Source organism: Puma concolor, chromosome C1, assembly GCF_028749965.1.
Source record: "Puma concolor isolate L17-30 chromosome C1, mPumCon1.1.hap2, whole genome shotgun sequence".
Taxonomy (NCBI): Eukaryota; Metazoa; Chordata; class Mammalia; order Carnivora; family Felidae; genus Puma; species Puma concolor.
In genome coordinates this window covers 149,882,512-149,904,048 of record NC_141674.1, presented here as the reverse complement: position 1 = coordinate 149,904,048, position 21,537 = coordinate 149,882,512, and the positions used below count along the sequence as shown (strand labels likewise).

At 35.1% G+C, this 21,537-nt stretch overlaps 1 protein-coding gene across 21 annotated transcripts in view; it reads left to right on the top strand.

Moving 5' to 3' along the window:
• BAZ2B (bromodomain adjacent to zinc finger domain 2B) overlaps positions 1-21,537 on the top strand; it is a 330,135-nt gene that overhangs the window by 274,158 nt on the left and 34,440 nt on the right. For all 21 annotated transcript variants that reach the window (XM_086718691.1, XM_086718692.1, XM_086718694.1 and 18 more), the window contains 7 exons: positions 1,576-1,716; positions 4,118-4,372; positions 5,112-5,326; positions 6,257-6,331; positions 7,137-7,380; positions 14,445-14,507; positions 15,510-15,654. In XM_086718691.1, coding sequence (XP_086574817.1) covers positions 1,576-1,716; positions 4,118-4,372; positions 5,112-5,326; positions 6,257-6,331; positions 7,137-7,380; positions 14,445-14,507; positions 15,510-15,654 — 1,138 coding nt within the window. The remainder of the gene's footprint in view (positions 1-1,575; positions 1,717-4,117; positions 4,373-5,111; positions 5,327-6,256; positions 6,332-7,136; positions 7,381-14,444; positions 14,508-15,509; positions 15,655-21,537) is intronic.

The following is a 21,537-nucleotide window of genomic DNA, read 5'->3' as shown; positions in this document are numbered from 1 at the left end:
AGAGTAGCTTCCTTAACATTTTCCTTCCAAATGCCTGCTTGAACCAGTAACCCAGAAATTTAGAGGCAGTATAAAAATGAGCAGTGACGTGAGCATATCATATAAAAAGGCTCTCATGACCCAGCCTCTGGCTCTGTATCATGATACTCAGCACCTGTTCAACCTGCAACCTACACTCCACCCTGGAAACTACTAGCAATTTCTCACATACACTGTGCTTTCTCTACTCTGCCTGGAATATATCCTCTCCAGTCCTCTCTGTCCCCCACCTACCCCTATTCCTTGTGGCATAGCACTCAATGTGCTGTCTTAGCCATGATAATGGAAACAGAGATAGCTAGAATATGGGCAAAAATGCTACTATAGAATAAGAAGCAATAAGTGCAATGTTAAAATTATAGGTTGGGCTGTGAGAATTAAGATAAATTGATAATAGAGAAGAGGTGGTAGTGTTTAACTAGGATTCAGATCCACTAGGTGGGAGTAATGACCTTCCTGATTGGAGCGCACCAATATAAGAAGGTAAGGAAACAAGATGTTCATCAGGAATAGCAAATAGTTGGACTAAATCCACATAAACTACAAAAATGGGAGATAAGATTGAAAAAGAAGAGTTTTAATTCAAAAGTAAAGAGTTGGACTTTATTTTGTTAAAAATTAAAAACAAAATTGAAAGATTTTTAATCAAGAAAGAGACATGACCTGCTTTACTAAAGTAAACCCATCATTAATGTGTCAAATGTGTGAGATAGTAGGTTAGAACCGCCTGATGATTCTACTGTTATTTCTCCTCTAAATAAGAATTGTATTTGAGGCATGGCAATAAAATAATGACACTAATACTATTAAAGAAAATATCGTGACTTCTTCTTCCAGCAGAGTGTCATCTCCTACAACAGGGAGACAGGACAGTTATTTCCATATTATTGTCATTACTGAAAATATTTTTTGAATGCTTTTGGCATTGCCTTCAGAATCCATTTTACATTCCCTTAAGTGTTGTTTATAGTGGCAAATAATATTTTGATTTTGTTTCAGGTGCTATCTTAAGACTAGCTAATGCACTTTGAAAGAACTGCTTTTGCAATTCAAGCATGTTGCTTCTGCTTTCATGCTGTAAATCCTCCCTTGCTTCCTAGAGCTACACAAAAACTTGTATTAATACTAACTAACCATATTTTTTATTTATTTAGCCATGTGCATTTTATATATCTGCTCTTATTAATAAGTATTTCATTCTCTTATTGTAACCTGGGGAAGGATTGAATAAATTCTGAATAATGGAATAATCTGAGTTAAACTAGTATCGATAATATAAACACACACACACACACACACACACACACACACACACACACACATAGTCATAAGACTATTTGAAATTCAAAGGGTGAAAACACTAAAAAGCAAAATAAGTCATTGTTTCTATGTAGTTCAAAGTCTATTCCTAAATCTCTTAGGGGAATTCTGTTTGTGGAAATAATAACACTTTGTTAACTTTTTAAATGTTAACTGGAGATTTTTCAGACACATCCAGTGATTAAAGAGACTTTTGGACATGGTTTTATTTTTAAGGAAAAAGAACGGCTGAAGCAAGAAAAACGTGATGAGAAAAGATTAAATAAAGAGCGTAAACTGGAGCAACGAAGATTAGAATTAGAAATGGCAAAGGAACTAAAGAAGCCTAATGAAGACATGTGCTTAGCAGACCAAAAGGTAATTTATTATGTAACCATTTCATTAATAAATTTAATTTTTCTGTATCTCATCTCACCTGATTCCTTTGCCAGAGTTGCCATTATGAAAGCCTTTTGTTTTTAACCAGAGCCGTACATTTCCATGTCTAGGTCAATCTGTGTTTCCTGGATGGCCACCAATAAACCTCTCTAGAGCTCCTATGCTAATAATGGTACTTCTTAGTACGTAAATGGAACACTGTAAATCTTTTTATTTTTATTTTTGTAGGTTTATGTATTTTGAGAGAGAGAGAGAGAGAGAGAGAGCATGCACCAGGGAGGGGCAGAGAGAGGGAGAGAGAGAATCCCTGAGGTGAGCTTGAACTCACAAACCATGAGATCATGACCTGATCCCAAACCAAGAATTGGACACTTAACCCACCGAGTCACCCAGGCTCCCCTAAACCTTTTTAAATTTAAGTAGAAATACTGAAGAAATCCGTAAAGATGAATTATAGAAGTAGATAGGATTTCTATGTGTCATTTGATTCTTTCCAGGCATTTAGGTACAGAAATCTCTAACTCCTCACCACGCCCCTATAGATATTTACATAAACTAAGGTTTATAATCTATAATCTCCTTCAATGCTTTAGTAATTATAGCTAACTTTTGAGTATGTTTGCTACATGCCAGGCAGTGTGCTAAGTGCTTTATAAATTCTCTCATTTAATCCTCACCATAGTCCTGTGGAACTGGTATTTATTATGGCCATTTACAGATGGGAAAACTGAGACACAAAGAGGTTAAGGAACTTGCCCAAGATCAAACTTGCTAATAAATGGCAACTTGGATTCAGTCTCTAGTTTGTTCAATTCCAGAGTTCATACTGTTTATTACACTGAAAGCCAGGAAGTATATCCAGCCAAAATACCTCATATGTGTTTTCTCCTCTATCATGCTTCACAGACATGTAATGTGGCTAAAATATATTCATATATATATAATAAAGTAAACATATATAAGTAAACATGTGGAAAGAGCAAAATAATCTTGGTATCGGGCATGATTTCACATGTTTATGAATAGAGATCCATTTTGTTTGACTATAGCTAAGAAGATGGTATTTCTAGAGAATTATATCGATACTGCATATCATCTCTACAATATTATCTTAATACTATTATACTTATCAATAGCATCTATATTTACTTATATGCCATAGTCATCTGATATACAAATAGTGATTGTCTCTTGATTTGTGCAGGCTCTCTTCTCAAGTGCTTAAAGTGGGGCGCCTGGGTGCCTCAGTCAGTTAAGCGACCGACTTTGGCTCAGGTCATGATCTCACGGTTCATGAGTTTGGCCCCTGTGCTGACAGCTCAGAGCCTGGAGCCTGCTTTGGATTCTGTGCCTCCCTCTCTCTCTGCCTGTCCTCCACTAGCACTGTGTCTCTCTCTCAAAGATAAATAAATATTAAAAAAAAAAAACTAAAAACAAAAACAAAATAAAGTGCTTAAAGCAGACTTTTAACACTCTAGTGAGGATTTAATTGTATTAATATTCTATTTATTTACTTAGCATAAATGCTTGTAAATAAAAGTGAAAGTATACATACTAGGTTTACTCAGTTGGATGTTGAAAATTTCCTAAGCCCAGAATGGGAATATACAGTAGTTAACAGATTTAATAAGCTTCATAGTGAGTAAATATTTTTTAACATCAAATGAGCTTTATCTTTCTGCATCTTTCTTTTTATTTAAATCCATATGCACTGTATCAAATATATGTTCATTTTAAGCCTTACTTTTGTTAGCTTTGTCATATACATTTTTAGAATCATATGGAAATGTGTGTGTATGATAAGGTTCAAGAAAAAAGTCTCTGAATTAAATGTTTCTTTTTTTTAAAGTTTATTTTTATTTGTTCTGAGAGAGAAAGAGAGCAAGTGGGGGGAGGGGCAGAGAGAGAGAGAGAATCCCAGGTAGGCTCAATGCTTTCAGCACAGAGCCTGATGCGGGGCTCAAACCCATGAATCATGAGATCATGACCTAAGCCATGATCAAGAGTAAGTTGCTTAACCGACTGAGCCACCCAGGCACCCCCAAATTGTTCCTTATGTTATCTAATTTTTGCTCCAGCTATATAAACTATGTTTTATAAATATGTAAGTTAATTAAAGTTAGTGTTCTCTTTTGCAGAAATCTAAGTTCATGTTGAGTTCAACCAAAATTTATTGTTGGTTACTTGCAATCAAGAACCTATCTATACTTAATACCATGGGGTTGTAGAAATGCCCCCAGGGGATTTAAAATCCAGAGGGAAAATCACTGGTATAATACAGGAAAAAGAAAGATAGCAACCTGTTTTACCTCAGAAGATATAAAACCATGGCTTTTAAATTATTTATTATTTATTTTATTTTATTTTATTTTATTTTCAGCCTTTGCCAGATTTGCCTCGTATTCCAGGACTTGTTCTCTCTGGAAGTACATTTTCAGACTGTCTCATGGTGGTGCAGTTCTTACGAAACTTTGGTAAAGTTTTGGGCTTTGATGTGAATATTGATGTTCCAAACCTGAGTGTTCTTCAAGAGGGATTGCTAAATATAGGGGACAGCATGGGTGAAGTACAAGACTTGCTTGTGAGGCTCCTCTCAGCTGCTGTATGTGATCCAGGTCTAATTACAGGATACAAGGTAAAAAAAAACAAAATATAAATTTTTTAAAAATTTGTACTATCCGTGAATTGTTAGCTGGTGTTAGCATATTAGCAGAAGGTTGTATAGACTGATCCAGTTTTTTTCCACATGTCTCACCAAGTTAAATGTAGATTTGCTTCAGGTTAAATTGGTACAAACCTAGAAAAATCTGATTCACAGAACCTAAGGAATATAGATCATTCCCAAATTCCTCTTTTTCTGTAGCTGACAGCAAAAACCAAGTTGACTTAAGGAAATACCCATGTGATATTAAACAAAACAGGATTCATAATTCATAAAGCAATTAGAACTTATGCGTGCTTTCCAAAACTATACTGTGTTCTCTCTGAATCACTGTGAATAACTCAGGCTAATCAAAGCATCTACAGACCAGCACACGAAAACTCTGTAGTGCTCAGTGGATACCCAATATGTTAACATTTATCTTAATTTCAACTAAGATACACATTTGATATGTTGTACAGTGAGAAGCTCCCAGATGTGCCTGTTAATTACTCCTCCATTTCCCTATCCATTCAGTATAGCAGGCAATAGAACCCGTGACACCACAGTACTAGTGCTCTGGAACCTACTCCCCACAGCGCTACTGATTGAATGTGAATAAAGTCCTTGTCAGTAATATCTATATCATGTGATACCGATATTTTAAAATCTTACTGTTTTTATGTTACGAATGGCTACGATCAATACTGATAAAAATGCCAAACTTTTATAGGCCAAAACAGCTCTTGGAGAACATTTGCTGAATGTTGGTGTGAACCGAGACAATGTTTCCGAGATCTTGCAGATTTTTATGGAAGCCCATTGTGGACAAACTGAGCTTACAGAAAGCCTGAAAACCAAAGCTTTTCAGGCTCATACTCCAGCACAGAAAGCCTCAGTCTTGGCTTTCCTGATCAATGAACTGGCATGCAGTAAGAGTGTGGTGAGGTAAGCATATACCCAGACTTTTCTGTTGGTGATTCTTTTCTGTTTTGAGTTTGTCTAATCACAAATACAAATTTTCTTACAGAAAGTTTGAAATTACAGAGTAACACAAAGAAAACAATTACAGTTAATCATACCATTCAGAGATAATTACTGCTAATAATATCTTAATGTATTTCTTTGAAGTCTATTAAAAAATTGGGATCATACTGAATATAGTCTTTGTTTATATAATAAACTATATTTATTTTAAACTATATTTAAAAGACTATAAATATAGTCTTTTGTTTATATAATAATTTTGTTAATTATATATGGAAATGTAAAAATGTTTTGTTTTGCTTTTTTATTTTTGCTGTGGTGCCAGAATCCAGCACCAATGAAAGAATCCAGAATTTTTCTTTTTTTGACATCTTTCAATCATGGATGACTACCTGATTTTCCTTAGTAAGGCATTCCTAGAATTACCTGGCTACTTTTTATTTTATTATGTGCTAATTCAATATTAATAATTTTAGTTTATCAATTTATTTGTGCTTTTTTTTAAAGTACTTAACCTCATTCAAGAGTCAAAGTAAGTTCTCCACTCTAGTATTTCAAGATTTGGTGAATGAATCCATGTTCATCTTGTTCTTGCTATTTGTTATTTACAGATTTAAATATGTTAGTTTTAGTCTTTTACCTTTGTATGAAAAGGATCAATCAAAATATTTTGGAGCCATGCATTTCTACCATTATTGGACATCTTAAGTTTTCTCTATGTCTCTAAGCTATGATAATATATTAATATAATTTTCAATTATTTTTGCTATTCATAGGCAATCATTATTTTTACTAACGAAAAACTATCAATTTGCTTATTACCAAATCAAATTATCAAAGTGTCACATAATTGATTAATTTATGTCTTCTAATGAATTTTTGCATTGACAGTGAAATTGACAAGAACATTGATTATATGTCAAACCTGAGGAGAGATAAATGGGTAGTAGAAGGTAAACTTCGCAAGTAAGTCCTGTTTTATTAAAATTAGTTTACTGGTTTTCATTTGTACAAATTCCCCTGTAAAACATAGAAATTGCAAAGATAGACTTTTAACTTCATCTAAGAATTAGAAAAGTTACAGCTTAATTAAGATGAGATGTGAAATTAATGAAACTCAGGGTCAGAATTTACAATGGACAAGAGATATAATGAGATTCATTAAGCTCATATTCTTCAAACTTAGAAGACAGTCCATTTATCTTTATTTCAAAGAAGTCAAACAATCACATTTTCTAAGATTGTTGTTGCCATCCGGTTACTTTTGTCATAAATAGAATCTGTTTGGAACTACTTCTTTTTAAAAATTGCCTTCTAATTAAAGTTTGCTTTTACAGAGCGTCTAACATATCCAAATGTATTCAGCATTAAAACCTAATTAGCCTCCTGCCAGGAAATTATGCAACTTCTGTGTTAAAAGGGTAGTTTCTTTGCAGTAATTTGAATTGAAATTTATTCAGTCTGATAGTATGAGATCAGGAATTATCACTTGGCCATTGCTAGAGTTAATCTTTTCAGCCTTCTAAGTTTTATTTTTTTAAATGTGTTCTAATTCCAAAGGGATATCCTGAATAATTCTTGAAAGTTAATATATTCTATAATTTCAGGAAACATATTTGTTAAATTTCCTTAATTCCAATTTTCACTGTCATTGATTTATTCCTTACTGGCAAAAATACCTTATGGTATTTTTATTTAAAACTCATGTTTTTTAAAAAATACAGAGAGAAGGCTTTTCTTCCATATCATCATTTTTTTTTCATATTTAAAGGCTCAGAATCATTCATGCTAAGAAAACAGGCAAAAGAGACACGTCAGGTGGCATTGATCTTGGAGAAGAACAGCATCCATTGGGCACCCCCACACCAGGACGCAAACGAAGAAGGAAGGGAGGAGACAGTGATTTTGATGATGATGATGATGATGATAGTGATGAACAAGCTGATGAAGATGATGAGGATGAAGAAGATAAAGAAGACAAAAAAGGAAAGAAGACTGATATCTGTGAAGATGAGGTAATCAAATTAGGTTGATTTTAAACTCAACTAATATTGCACAACATATTGGGACAATAACACAGAATTTGGAGTCCAGTGGATTTGTGTTCAAACTCCATTTTGACAATTACCAGCCTCAGTTTCTTCCTCTGAAAACTGTATGTTACAATATTCACCTCACACAGTTTTTTGTGATAATCAGGTCGCTATTGAATATAGTGCCTACACATAGAAGGCACTTATACTGAATAAAAGAAGTGAGGTTTTTCTTTTTATATAATGATTTGAGCATTCTCCAGAGAACTAGGTGGATTCTTAATTTCAGGTATTCTCTTTTATCTATTAGCATCATATCTTACATTTGTAAAATTCTTCATGCCTTAAAAGTGTTGTCAGGTGTAGTGAGATTGATATATTTCTTAAATACCAGTTTATTATGTGCCTAGCTCTGGCCACTTTTGACCAAAGATGATTAAGACAATGAAAATCCCCTCTCATTTTATGCTCTCATTGAGGAAGATTTGCAGTAACCAAATGTAATGTGTTAAGTGTTCACTGATTTGATAGCAGTATTTACAATGTACTATACAGTACAAAGGAAGGGCATTTAACCTTTGGAGGACTAAATTCTCACAAAGGCTTTGTGGACTCATTAGCTGAGGCTACAAAGTGGGCTCCATGTTGCCTGGGGAAGAATCTGTAGAAATGTTCCAGGCAGAGAGAACAGCATGAGGCACAGAAGCCTGAAACCACAACATGCTTTTTTGCTTTAAGGGAATTACAAGTGCTTCAATGGTACTAGACAGGCTCCTATCCAATAGCTGTGAACTAGGCTTTTATACTTTTTTTGGTGATAGGAACCATTGAAGGGTTATAAGTGAAGCAGTTGCATAGTCAGACTTGAGTTTTAAGTGACTATATATAGTGGAATATAGATATAGATTTGGGTAGGGCAAGATCAGAGGTGGGAAGATCAGTCAGGAGACATTGCCATAGTTTAGATGAATTGTGAGGGGGTCTGAAACTAGACCAATGGTAGTTGGGATGAAGAAGGAGGAAAGGGCTCAATAAATACTCAGTGGGAAGAATGAGTAGTATTTGAAGATGGGCTGTGTAGATTGACAGAGGGGAAGGATTGATTCCCAACTATCTGGTTTGGGAGACTGCATGACATTGTTGCCATTAACTGAGAGAAATCAGGAGAAGCAGAGTAAATAGATGATAGAGGAGGAGGGGAGGAAGTACAGATAGTTGAAGATAGGAAATGATGGTAGGCTTATTTTAGATATGTTGAATTGGAGGTGCCTATGCAGAACTTGAGAAGTCAGTTGGATTTAAGAATCTGAAGCCCAGGGGTACCTGAATGGCTCAGTCAGTTGAGCATCGGACTCTTCATTTCAGCTCAGGTCATGATCTCACAGTTTGTGGGTTTGAGTCCCATGTCATGAGGAGCCTGCTTGGGATTCTCTCTCTCTCTCTCTCTCTCTCTCTCTCTCTCTCTCTCTCTGTCAAATACATAAAAAACCTGAAGCCTGAAGAAGTTAGTCTTTAAAATATAGATCTGGGAGTTATTAACATTTAAACAATAATTTAAAGTCATAAGGTAGATAAGTTTTCACAGGAGGATTGATTTAGTGAAAAGAGTAGTGGACTGAGGTTGGAACCCCAGGGAACGTCAATATTTAAGATCTCACAAGGCTTTTTGCTGAAGAAGGAGTAGTCAGTGAGGTAGAAGACTTCTATAGGGGGTCAAGGATCCCCAAGACCACCTCCAGAATCTGTGATTCAGAAGGAGAGCTCACAGAACTCAGAATCTAGTCATGCTATGCCTATGAATTCTTACAGCAAAAGGAACAAAGCACAACCAGCAAAGAAAAAAGGCCATATGGGCCAAAATCCAGAGAAAACCAGGCTCAAGTTTCTACAAGTCTTTTCCTAGGAGAGTGACACAGAATGGGCTTAATTCTTCCAGCAATAAGTTGGGACATATAAGAAATATGTTATATACTAGGGCAGCCCGTTAGAGACTTGATGCCCAGTGTTTTTAATGAGGCCTGTCACATGGGCACCCCCTGCATAGCATGTGCCAAAATTCCAGACTCACAGAAGAAAAGTATGACCCACATTGTTATATTAGTTTAGTGAGCCAGTCTTATCAGAATGAAGGAAACCCTTCAAAATCCAAGTTCCCAGACACCAAGGGCCAAACTTGTGAGCATCCTTTCAAAGGATAGCAGGCAGACCCATAATGTTAACTCTTTTCTAGTCATGTAGTAATAAAAGCCCAGAAAATTAAGCATTTCAAAAAGGAGGGAGTGATAAACAATGTTAAGGCAGCAGGAATCTAGTGCTGTTAGGACTGAGAGTGTTCTCTGGATTTGGTAACATAGATGCCATTGGTAACCAAAGCCAGCACAGTTTCATTAGAGGAATGGGAGCAGAAGCCAGGCTGTGACTGAGAAAAATTAGAAAGTGAGAAAGTGAATATGACTGTTTTAAGCATTGTGACTTAGCAGAAAGGGTAGTTCCTAAGACCAAGGATTTTTCAGATGTGAAAGACGTGAGATAATTTTTGGTTGAAGGGAAGGAGTCAATAAAATGGGATGGGGGGTTGAAGAATAAAGAGAAGAAAATATTTAATGGTGTAAGGTCCCTAATGATTTTGGAGGGGATTCAGTCAAGGTGGATGGGCTAGCTTTGAAGAGTTGCCTACAGAAAAGAAGGCAAGGCCATAGAGGGGTGTGTGTGTGTGTGTGTGTGTGTGTGTTTAAGGGAAACTACCATAAGCCACAGAAATGGACATGTATAAGAGGAAGATACAGGTTGAGGTTTACCTTTTACCAGTAAGGAATGCTAGAAATATTGATAAGGCTGCAGAATGGCACTCAAAAAAGAATTTACCGTCAACCATTCCTTCTGCCCTCAATGTCAGGAGTATTTAGCTAAGAAATTCTAGAAAGAACTATTTTCCTTTCCTGCATCAACTAAGTACTGCTGGAGAATTAAAGAAAAAAGATTTAGAGGGATGAATTTATTGATGGAATGTGTGAAAATAATGTCTAATCAAGACCAATGATAAATTACTGAATCAAAATTTTGACTGCATCTGGATAATGTGGAGGAATTAACAAGATGATATGCTATACAGTTCCCTTAAGTAAAAACAGCATACATGCAAAATGTTTTCATAAATTCTTCTCCATCTTATATTTAAACCAAAATGATAAAAATCACTAGAATAAGCTTTACTTCTTTGAGTACCAATCCGGAAAAGAGACTGCATTGAGATTCCTTGCATAAATCAATTATTTCATAATGTTGTAGTTTTGAAACCACTTGATCGTATGTTTCATGCTGTGACAAATAATGTGAAGGGTATATAATTTGGATATAAGAATTGTAATTACTCAAACAAAAGATACCATTTATAACCAATCTGCTTCATTTGCCAGGTGGAGCTGTCTCCATAGCAGGAATTAAAACTTTCTGACCAATATTAATCACCTTTTCATAGAATTAGTATCACTCTTCAGCACTTAATGGTATAAATTGCTTTACAATGTTAACTCTCATAAATTTTAAAATTCTCTAGTGGGATTTCAGTGTATTCTACTGGGTAGTTATCCCACTAAATTAGAGTTTATTTACAGAAATTATTTGTTTTGTCTAGCTTTCTTTTCTCACATGGAAAATTAACAAACTATACATTTCTTTTTTCTTTAAAGGGGGATTTAAAAATCATTATTAATTATTTAAAAATCATCATTAATGTTTTTTAGACCAGATGTATTATTTAAAGTAGTACTTTATTTTTTTTATGAGTGTTGAATTATAGAGTTAATTAGATAGTAAGTATTCATTGATCAAAACCCTGGAAAATGTATATCTTGTTATTCATGTGAGAAAACAGTTTAAAAGCTTTTAAAAATAATAAATATTTTAGGACCTAAGAAGCCAAATTAGCATTTCCTTTAAATGATTTGAGAGCTATTCTTCATATTGAAGAACTGGCAGCCACTTATCAATTTCCTATTTAATAAAAGTTTAACTATTTAAGTGAATCTGACTGATAGGCACATTATTCCTCCAAAAACATATGTGGCCTCTTATTTAAAGTATAGTTCATGTCAGTAGTTATACTCCTTAGAGGATTAATTGCAGAGGCCCACATGACCTCTTTCAGTTAGAAAATCCTGCCCTTGACTAAGTCATAGAAAATCCTGCCTTTTGTCTCAGCTATGATTCCCTTTTCTCACTCTTGATTCCTTCAACACATGGAATATCCCTAATACTTAGATTTGTGTTGAAACCTTTGTGAACTTTAACCTCACATTTTAGGATGCAAGGTTATGTGGACAATTAACCTTCAGTATATAGGGACAAATAATGGCCCTCTCTTTGGATAAAAAACCATGGAGAACCATGGCAGGGATAGATTCTGTGTTCTTAATTTTGTCATTGCCTTTCTCTCTGGTCTTTCAAGTTCCTTCGTGTCTCTTAAAATTATAAGGACTATTAGCCAAAAGCTCCTTTAAGTAAAACTTCAGTAGACAGTTTACTCCCTTTTCATCATAGGAAGAGTCTTAGAAATAGCAGTTAGTTAATTTGGCTGACAGATAGCTACTTCGATGTCTTATTTCAAATACCTATTGATTGAATTGTATTTTTACATAAGCACATTATCGAACATTTATCCTCTGGTCAAAAGATTGATTTAGAATTATATAGATATGTAAATATGTCTCTGAGAGTCAAGATTTAAGGATTTTAGGTTTCTTTTAATCCCAAATAGAAATCCTGTTACTATTAGCACAATTAATATGCCTAAATGCTTCTATAATTTGGTTCACTTGATTTGGATAAGGGGTGGATAAATGATGGGTAATGGTAAAACTAACGTGATTTTCCTTTCACTTCCTTGTATTGGGGAGATAACCATACTGGTCTAGAAATATCTGTTCATGAGTGGTTGGTGATGGTGTACCTTTGTAAAAATGCTTGTAGAAAGTGAATATCAAAGTGTTTTTTTTTTTTTTTATCCTAAGATGTATCTGCATCTTCTCATTAAAGTACAATTTTCAGAAAGAAGGAAAGTAACTGTATTTATTTATTAGATGCCAGTTGTTTCAGATCTGTTTCTTGTTTAGTTCTCACAAAAATCCCATATCACGGATAATGTTATCATCAATTTACAGATTACACAATAGTCTTTGAAGAGTTAAGTACTTGGCCTACATGAAGTAGTGCAGCTGAGATTCAAAGAAGCACATATACCTTCTATTATTTCATGCTTTTCCTCTCTAACATATAATTTTGGGCAAGTTTTCCTATGTTTATTTTCTAGAATGAAAGAAATTCATAGTCACATATATACTTCCCATTTATGAAATTATAGTAGAGATTATTTTTCTTCTAAAAGCTCAGTGTGTTCAAAATGTAACATGCCTTCTTTGCTCTAAAAATGACTTGATTAATGGTACTAAGATTTTTGCAGTCCCCAGATGTAAAGCCTGAACATCATAGTTTACTCCTTCCTTCATCTCCCTCACCCTTCTCTGCCTCCTATCCATGACTTGTCAGGACTTAGCAGTGTTAATTATGTAATGTCTCTTATATCCATTTGCTTTTCTCCTTTTCTATTTCCTTGACCCTAGCAAGGCCCACATTCTCCTTCCCTCTTGAATCATTGCAGGAATCTACTAATGAGATTTAACAGTTCTAGTCCTTTCCCTGCTCTAGGCCATCTCGTAACTGTTATCAGATTAATCTTTATAAAACATAGTTCTGATATTTAATGGCCCTTGAGGGATATCATTGTCCATTGACAAGCATTTACAGCTCTGACAGGTTAGCCCTAAACTCATCCTTTCCTCATCTCCCACCTTATCTCTTGATGGACCTTTGAGGTCATGATATGCCAGACTTTTTCTGGAATGCCCTGCCCTTTTTTCTCTGATCAGTCAATTCCTAAGTATTCTTCAGTAGCTGATTAAAACACAACTTCTTCATTCTTTCTCATTGCCAAGTAGTATTCCATTGTATATATAAACCACAATTTCTTTATCCATTCATCAGTTGATGAACATTTAGGCTCTTTCCATAATCTGGCTATTGTTGAAAGTGCTGCTGTAAACATTGGGGTACAAGTGCCCCTATGCATCAGCACTCCTGTATTCCTTTTGTAGCAACGTGGATGGAACTGGAGAGTGTTATGCTAAGTGAAATAAGTCATACAGAGAAAGATACCATATGTTTTCACTCTTATGTGGATCCTGAGAATCTTAACAGAAGACCATGGGGGAGGGGAAGGAAACAAACAAACAAAAAAGTTAGAGAGGGAGAGAGCCAAAGCATAAGAAACTCTTAAAAACTGAGAATAGGGGCGCCTGGGTGGCGCAGTCGGTTAAGCGTCCGACTTCAGCCAGGTCACGATCTCGCGGTCCGTAAGTTCGAGCCCCGCGTCGGGCTCTGGGCTGATGGCTCAGAGCCTGGAGCCTGTTTCTGATTCTGTGTCTCCCTCTCTCTCTGCCCCTCCCCCGTTCATGCTCTGTCTCTCTCTGTCCCAAAAGTAAATAAACGTTGAAAAAAAAAAAATTAAAAAAAAAAAACTGAGAATAAACTGAGGGTTGATGGGGGTTGGGAGGGAGGGGAGGGTGGGTGATGGGCATTGAGGAGGGCATCTATTGGGATGAGCACTGAATGTTGTATGGAAACCAATTTGACAATAAATTTCATATAAAAAAAACACAACTTCTTAGTATAGATTCTAAGTATAGATTCTTAGTATAGATTCCCACTAGAATAAATCTCTCCCTCCCCTGAACTCCATGACTCTTAATCTCTACCTGTCTTGAGAGCCTTATAGCTCCCTACTATTTGGTGGTTTTCATTTTTTAGTGTTAATGTTTTATTTGTCTCCCTACCAGATTATTAATTTATAAAGAACAACAACTGAATCTTACTCATTTCCATATGCATATTATAGTACCTTGCATATAGAAGACTTTCATTATATATTTGCTGACTGATTGATTAAATAAATCTTAAAAACAGGTAAATGATATGTATTTTGTTATGTATAGGATGAAGGTGACCAAGCAGCAAGTGTTGAAGAGCTAGAAAAACAGATTGAAAAACTGAGTAAAGTAAGCACTTTTCAGATTACAGTTAATATCTTTTTTGCAGTGTTTTAAAGATCCACCTTGTATAGGATTAGTTTTTCTGGCTGCTAACATAAAAATAAGTTTTTTATAAATAAGTAAAATGAGGAGCTCTAGAAACATTCTCACAATTAAACCTTAAAAGTTTAATAACAAGGTTAAAAGCCTAAACTTAACCAGGGCCTATATTCTTCAGCTCTTCATCTAAATACAAAATAGCATAAATGCATTGTTTTATTTCTTGAAAGTAATTGTTTTTAAAATTCAATCAAATGTCATGGTAATAGTTTCAGCATCTTATGTTTTATTCTACATTACTATATTTGTGGATTATATTTGCACTGGATTTATAAATTACATATTTACATACTTATGATTTTAAAAATTCAATTGAAAATTGAATTTCAGTAGTATTAGTGAAGTTTCAAATGGACTTCTGTAAAAAAGATGTATTTTTAAAAGTATTAGTATTATGAGATTAATGTTATGAGATACCTGTATATTATATCAATGTTAGATTCATCCCAAATTTATCCCAAAATTTAGCAATTTGTTGCTTAGGTTTACAGTATGAGTATAAAAATAAGCAAATACAGATACGGTCAATTACATATGTTGTGAGAGTTATTTGTTATACACTATATACTCAATAGAACTGAGCCAGTTTGTTCTGGCCAGTAAAATAGTTGATCACATTGTTTGCTACCAAGCTTAAGATTTGCTTTACTATAAGATAACTGGTAAAATAAAACATCTTTTTAATCCATGGTAACAAGACTATTCCAATTACTTTCAAAATAATTACTAACTATATTAAGTGTTACTGAAATTGAAGTCAGGCATAGAATATTTAGCTCTTTTGCTGTCTGTTCCCAGTAGTGAAATTTATCTGCTTAGTAAAGGCATAATAAGTGTAAAGTCACTTTTATATTAATTTTTAAAGCACTTGACACCCATAGCTTAATTATATGCATCATTTTTTAACAGCAACAGAGTCAGTACAGAAGGAAGCTCTTTGACGCTTCTCACTCTTTGCGTTCGATGATGTTTGGCCAGGATCGTTACAGACGCCGGTACTGGATTCTTCCCCAATGTGGGGGGATTTTTGTAGAAGGCATGGAGAGTGGTGAAGGTAGGAACTATTAATCTGTTACAAAATAATATCAAAAACCATACTTTGAAAAACCGTGTTACTTCTTCACTATAGTTTGTGCTTCCACAATCATATTTGCTTTATGGATAAACAGTGTAAAACCTTGATTCCCCTTCCTTTTGAACTCATGCCTCTTTCACTGATAAATATTTCCTCTGTGTTCATGATTTCTCTTCTGTCACTCTTTCTGACATCACACATAAACTGTTCTTTTCTTACTTAGTGGACAAAGATCTTTCCCTGTATTTTCCTTTATAGCTGCTTCTCTATTTTTTCTCCCTTCCCATTGTCAAATTTTTTAATATGTGGTTTATTCTTTAACCTTTGCAAAAAGCATCCATCCTGTCAGTATCCCTGGAAATAACTCACTTAAAGTAAGGCCCTTATCATAATCTCATTCATCTTGAAATCTTGTTCATGTCTGAAATTTATGATCACTTCCTTCTCCATTAAACCTTTTTCTTTCTTGAGTTTTGTGTTAAACTACACAATCCTTGATTTTTATTTTTTATTTTTTATTTTTTATTTTTTATTTTTTATTTTATTTATTTATTTATTTATTTATTTATTTATCTATCTATTTACCTTTAGGCTATTTTCTTGCTGTCTCCACTTGTGTTATATTAACTAACTCAGTACCCAGTGCATTTATGTGCTGGATAAATGGTCTTGAAGTGAACTTTTCAGAACTATATGTTTGAGTGTTTCCAAATGTTTAAATTCTGATGGCACTGAGAGTATTATGCCAGTGCTTACAAGTTTCAGGATATAGCTATGGTTCCATGGTGATGCATGCAGGCCAAAACTTCTTTTAACACATTTTTTTTTGAATACCCATTTAATGCCAGGCATTTATAGGTACTGCAGGAGGTTGAAAGATAGATAAAACAAAATCCATGCATTGTAATACTTTAACAGTCCAGTGGAAAGAGGGGTTTGATTAATCACAGCGATGTCCAGACCCAAAATTTTATAAAGTAGTTGTTTTTAGCAACAACTTTTTAAAATAAAAATCTTTTGCAGGAGGGCAGTTAATAATGCTTGTAAAGTACTTAAAGTTGTGGCTGGCATTTAAGCATTGTTGGCATATAGTAAACAGTGTTTTACACAGTAATATATTTCCTATGGCTTCAAATTACATGAAGTAAGAGTATAAAATCATGTATTGGAATTATATGTGAAAGTTACCCCTTGCCTTTCCAGGGCAGGAGTTGCTAATGGTATCAGGGAGGGTACATGGAAGCTTCAATTGCATTGTACTTGTTTTTAAAAATTGATGTAGATGGGTCAGCCTGTTGATTCAACAGAATAGTGTGATGGGTTCCTTTTTTAACTGTTTGCATAAAATATTTTAAAATAAAAATATTTTAAGCATGGAAAAAATAGTAATAAGTAAGTGGGACTACATTGGTCTAAAAAGTTATTGCACTGCAAAGGAAACCATCAGCAAAATGAACAGGTAATCTGAGTGGGAGAAGATACTTATAAATCATGTATCTGATAAGGTACCAATAACCAAAATATGTAAAGAACTCATGTGACTCAAAGCAGAAAAATGACCTGATTTAAAAATGGGCAGAAAAAAAAAAATGGGCAGAAGATCTGAAGAGACATTTTTCCAGAGAAAACATACAGATGGCCAAAAGGCATATGAAAAGTGCTCAACATCACTAATCATCAGAGAAATGCAAATCAAAACCACAATGAGATCTCACCTCACACCTGTTAGAACGGCTTGTATCAAGAAGACAAGAAATAACAGATGTTGGTGACAATGTGAAAAAAAGGGAACCTTATGCACTATTGGTAGAGACGTAAATTGGTGCAGCCACAGTGGAAGAGAATATGAGGGGTCTTCAAAAAATTAAAAATGGAACTACCATATGATGTAGCAATTCCACTTCTGGGTATTTATCCAAAGAAAATGAAAACACTGACTCAAAAAGATATATCCACCCCCATTTCACTGCAGAATTATTCACAGTAGCCAAGATATAGAAACAACCTAAGTGTCCATCAGTGAATGAATGGATAAAGATGGTAGGGTTTACACACATACACACACACACACACATACACACACACCTCATATAGAATATTACCCAGCCATAAAAAAGAATAAAATCTTGCTATTTGCCACAAGATAGATAAAACCTTGAGGACATTATGCTAAGTGGAATAAATCAAAGAAAGACAAATACCATATGATCTGTCTTATATGTGTAATCAAAAAAAATAATAAAAGGAAAAGAAAACCAAGGTTATAGATACGAAGAACAGACTGGTGGTTGCCAGAGGTTAGGGGGAGGGGTGGAAGAAATGAGTTAACTGAGATTTTATTTTTGTTTTTGTTTTTGTTTAAATAAATTGTTTAAAATTTTACAAATCTTATGCAGAACCCCAATATCTAACAAAACCAGAATTGTTCTGGTTGATGTATTTGGGGAACTCCTAGCCTTTACAGTTAGACCTATATCCTATACACTTGTTTTTCATTCCAGGGGTGGCCCCAAAGGCAACTCTAAGAAAAGTTAGGACTTTGCAAACCAGAGAGTGAATGAAGTTGGAGGTAGTCAAAGGATAAACACAAAGTGCTTTAAAATACTCAAACCAGGAAAATGTTATATAGCCTACTTTAATAATTTACAATTTTTGGCATACATGGCCATTTCTGGCACTAGACTGTGAGGTCTTGAAGGCAGAGAGTAATATAGGCAGGGGAACTATGCTAAAATAAATAATCTGGAGCAAAGTACACATTGGATTGAGGAGAAAGGGGGCAGAGAAATCAGTCGTGGGATCACTCTAGTAGCCTAGAAAAAAAGTAGGGAGGCCCTAAGCTCAAGTACAAACAAGAAACATGGGAAGACCATGATATCTTTTTTTTTAATGTTTATTTCTTTTTGAGAGAGAGAGTGATAGGGAGGGGCAGAAAGAGAGGAGGACAGAGGATCCCAAGACAGCTCCGTGCTGACAGCAGGGAGCCCAATGTGGGGCTTGAACTCACAAACCGTGAAATCATGACCTGAACTGAAGTCCAATGCTTAACCACCCAGGTGCCCCCAGAGTGTGATATCTTGAAGGTAGAATTGCTATAAGAAAGATTGAATGTGATGTAATAAAAATGAAATCAGAGAAAAATTGGATGAATTAATCCTTAATAGAAAAATTGTGATATTGGGGTGCCTCGGTGGCTCAGTCCATTGAGTGTCCGACTTCGATTCATGTCATGATCTCGCAGTTCTTGAGCTCGGGCCCCGCATTGGGCTCTGTGCCGACAGCGTGGAGCCTGGAGCTGCTTTGGATTCTGTGTGTCCCTCTCTCTGTCTGCCACTTCCCCACTCTCACTCTGACTCTCTCTCTCAAAAATAAATAATAAACATTTAAAAATTAAAAAAGAAAAATTGTGATATTTTAAACTGAATCAGAAAAGTCAAGAAGAGGATCTTGTCAAGTATGAAATTAAGTAAAAGTTTTAGTATAGAAATCTATTTTTTTATTTAAGTATAATTAACATAGTGTTTTTAGTTTCAGGTGTACAATATAATGATTCAACAATTCTATAAATTACTCAGTGCCCATTAAAATAAGTGTACCCTTAATCCCCTTTATTTCATCCATCCCCCAACCCACCTCCACTCTGGCAACCACCAGTTTGTTCTTTGTATTTAAGAGTCTAGGTTTGTTTGTTTGTCTGTTTTTTTCTTTGTTCTTTTTTTTTTTTTTTTTTTTTGATTCTTAAATTCCACATATGAGTGAAACCCTATGGAATTTGTCTTTCTCTGACTTATTTCACCTAGCATTGTACCTTCTAGGCCCACCCATGTTGTTACAAATGGCAAATTTTCATTCTTTTTTAATTTTAATTGTAATGTTTTTTTTGAGAGAGAGACAGAGCACAAGCAGGGGAGGAGCAGAGAGAGAAAGAGAGAGACACACAGAATCTGAAGCAGGCTCCAGGCTTTGAGCTGTCAGCACAGAGCCTGATGTGGGGCTCAAACTCATGAACCGTGAGATCATGACCTGAGCCAAAGTCAGACACTTAACTCGACTGAGCCAACCAGGCGCCCTAGATTTCATTCTTTTTTATGGCTGAGTAATATTCCTGTGTGTGTGTGTGTGTGTGTGTGTGTGTGTGTGTGCGCGCGCGCACATGCATGTGCACATGCGTATGTATGCATAGCTCATCTTCTTGTCCATCCACATCTTCTTGTCCATTCATCTATTGAAGGACACTTGGATTGCTTCCATATCTAGGCTATTAAAAATAATGCTTCATGTAAAAGAATGAAACCGGACCACTTTCTTAGACCATACATGAAAATAAATTCAAAATGGATTAAAGACCTAAATGTGAGACTGGAAACCATTAAAATCCTAAAGGAGAACACAGGCAGTAATCTCTTTGACATCAGCTTTGGCAACTTCTTACTAGGTATGTCTCCTGAGGCAAGGGAAACAAAAGCAAAAGTAAACTATTGGGACTTCTTCAAAATAAAAAGCTGCATGGTGAAGGAAACAATCAACAAAACTAAAAGGCAACCTACAGAATGGAGAAGATGTTTGCAAATGACAGATCTGATAAAGGATTATTATACAAAATATATAAAGAACTTATAAAGCTCAGCACTCAAAAAACAAATAATCCAATTTAAAAATAGGCAGAAGACATAAATAGACATTTTTCCAAAGAAGACATACAGATGGCAGATAATGAAAAGATGCTCAACATCACTCATCATTAGAGAAATGCAAATCAAAACTACAATGAGCTATCACCTCACACCTGTCAGAATGGCTAAAATTAACAAGAAACAACAAGTATTGGCAAGGATGTGGACAAAGGGGAACCCTCTTACACTGTTGCTGGGAATGCAAACTGGTACAGCCACTGTTAAAAACAGTATGGAGGTTCCTCAGAAAGTTAAAAATAAAACCACTGTGCAAGCCAACAACTGCACTACTAGATATTTACCCAAAGAATACAAAAATACTAATTCGAAGGGATACATGTACCCTGATGTTTATAGCAGCATTATCTACAATAACTAATTTATGGAAAGAGTCCAGGTGCCCATCAACTGATATATATATCACTTCTTTATACATACACACACACACAAAATGGAATATTAGTCATAAGAAAGAATGAAATCTTGCCATTTGCAATGATATGGATGGAGCTAGAGAGTATTATGCTGAGCAAAATAAGTCAGAGAAAGACAAATACCATATGATTTCACTCTTATGTGGAATTTAAGAAACAAAACAAACGACCATGGTGGGGGGGGGGGGTTGGGGAGAGAAGCAAACTAAGAAACAAACTCTTAACTATAGAGAACAAACTGATGGTTACCAGAGGGAGGCAGTTAGGGAGGTGGGCTTAACTAGGTGATGGGGATTTAGGTGTGCACTTGTGATGAGCACCAGCTGTTGTATGTAAGTGTTGAATCACTAAATTATACACATGAAACTAATATTACACTGTATGTTAACTAACTGGAATTTTTTTTAAAAAAAACTAAAAAATGCTGCAATAAACAAAGGTGCATATATCTTTAGAGATTTAATTTAAAATTATAAAATTACAGGGGCGCCTGGGTGGCGCAGTCAGTTAAGCGTCCGACTTCAGCCAGGTCACGATCTCGCAGTCCATGAGTTCGAGCCCCACGTCAGGCTCTGGGCTGATGGCTCGGAGCCTGGAGCCTGTTTCCGATTCTGTGTCTCCCTCTCTCTCTGCCCCTCCCCCGTTCATGCTCTGTCTCTCTCTGTCCCAAAAATAAATTAAAAAAACGTTGAAAAAAAAATTTAAAAAAAAAATAAAATTATAAAATTACAGAAAAAAATATTATAAAATTGTGA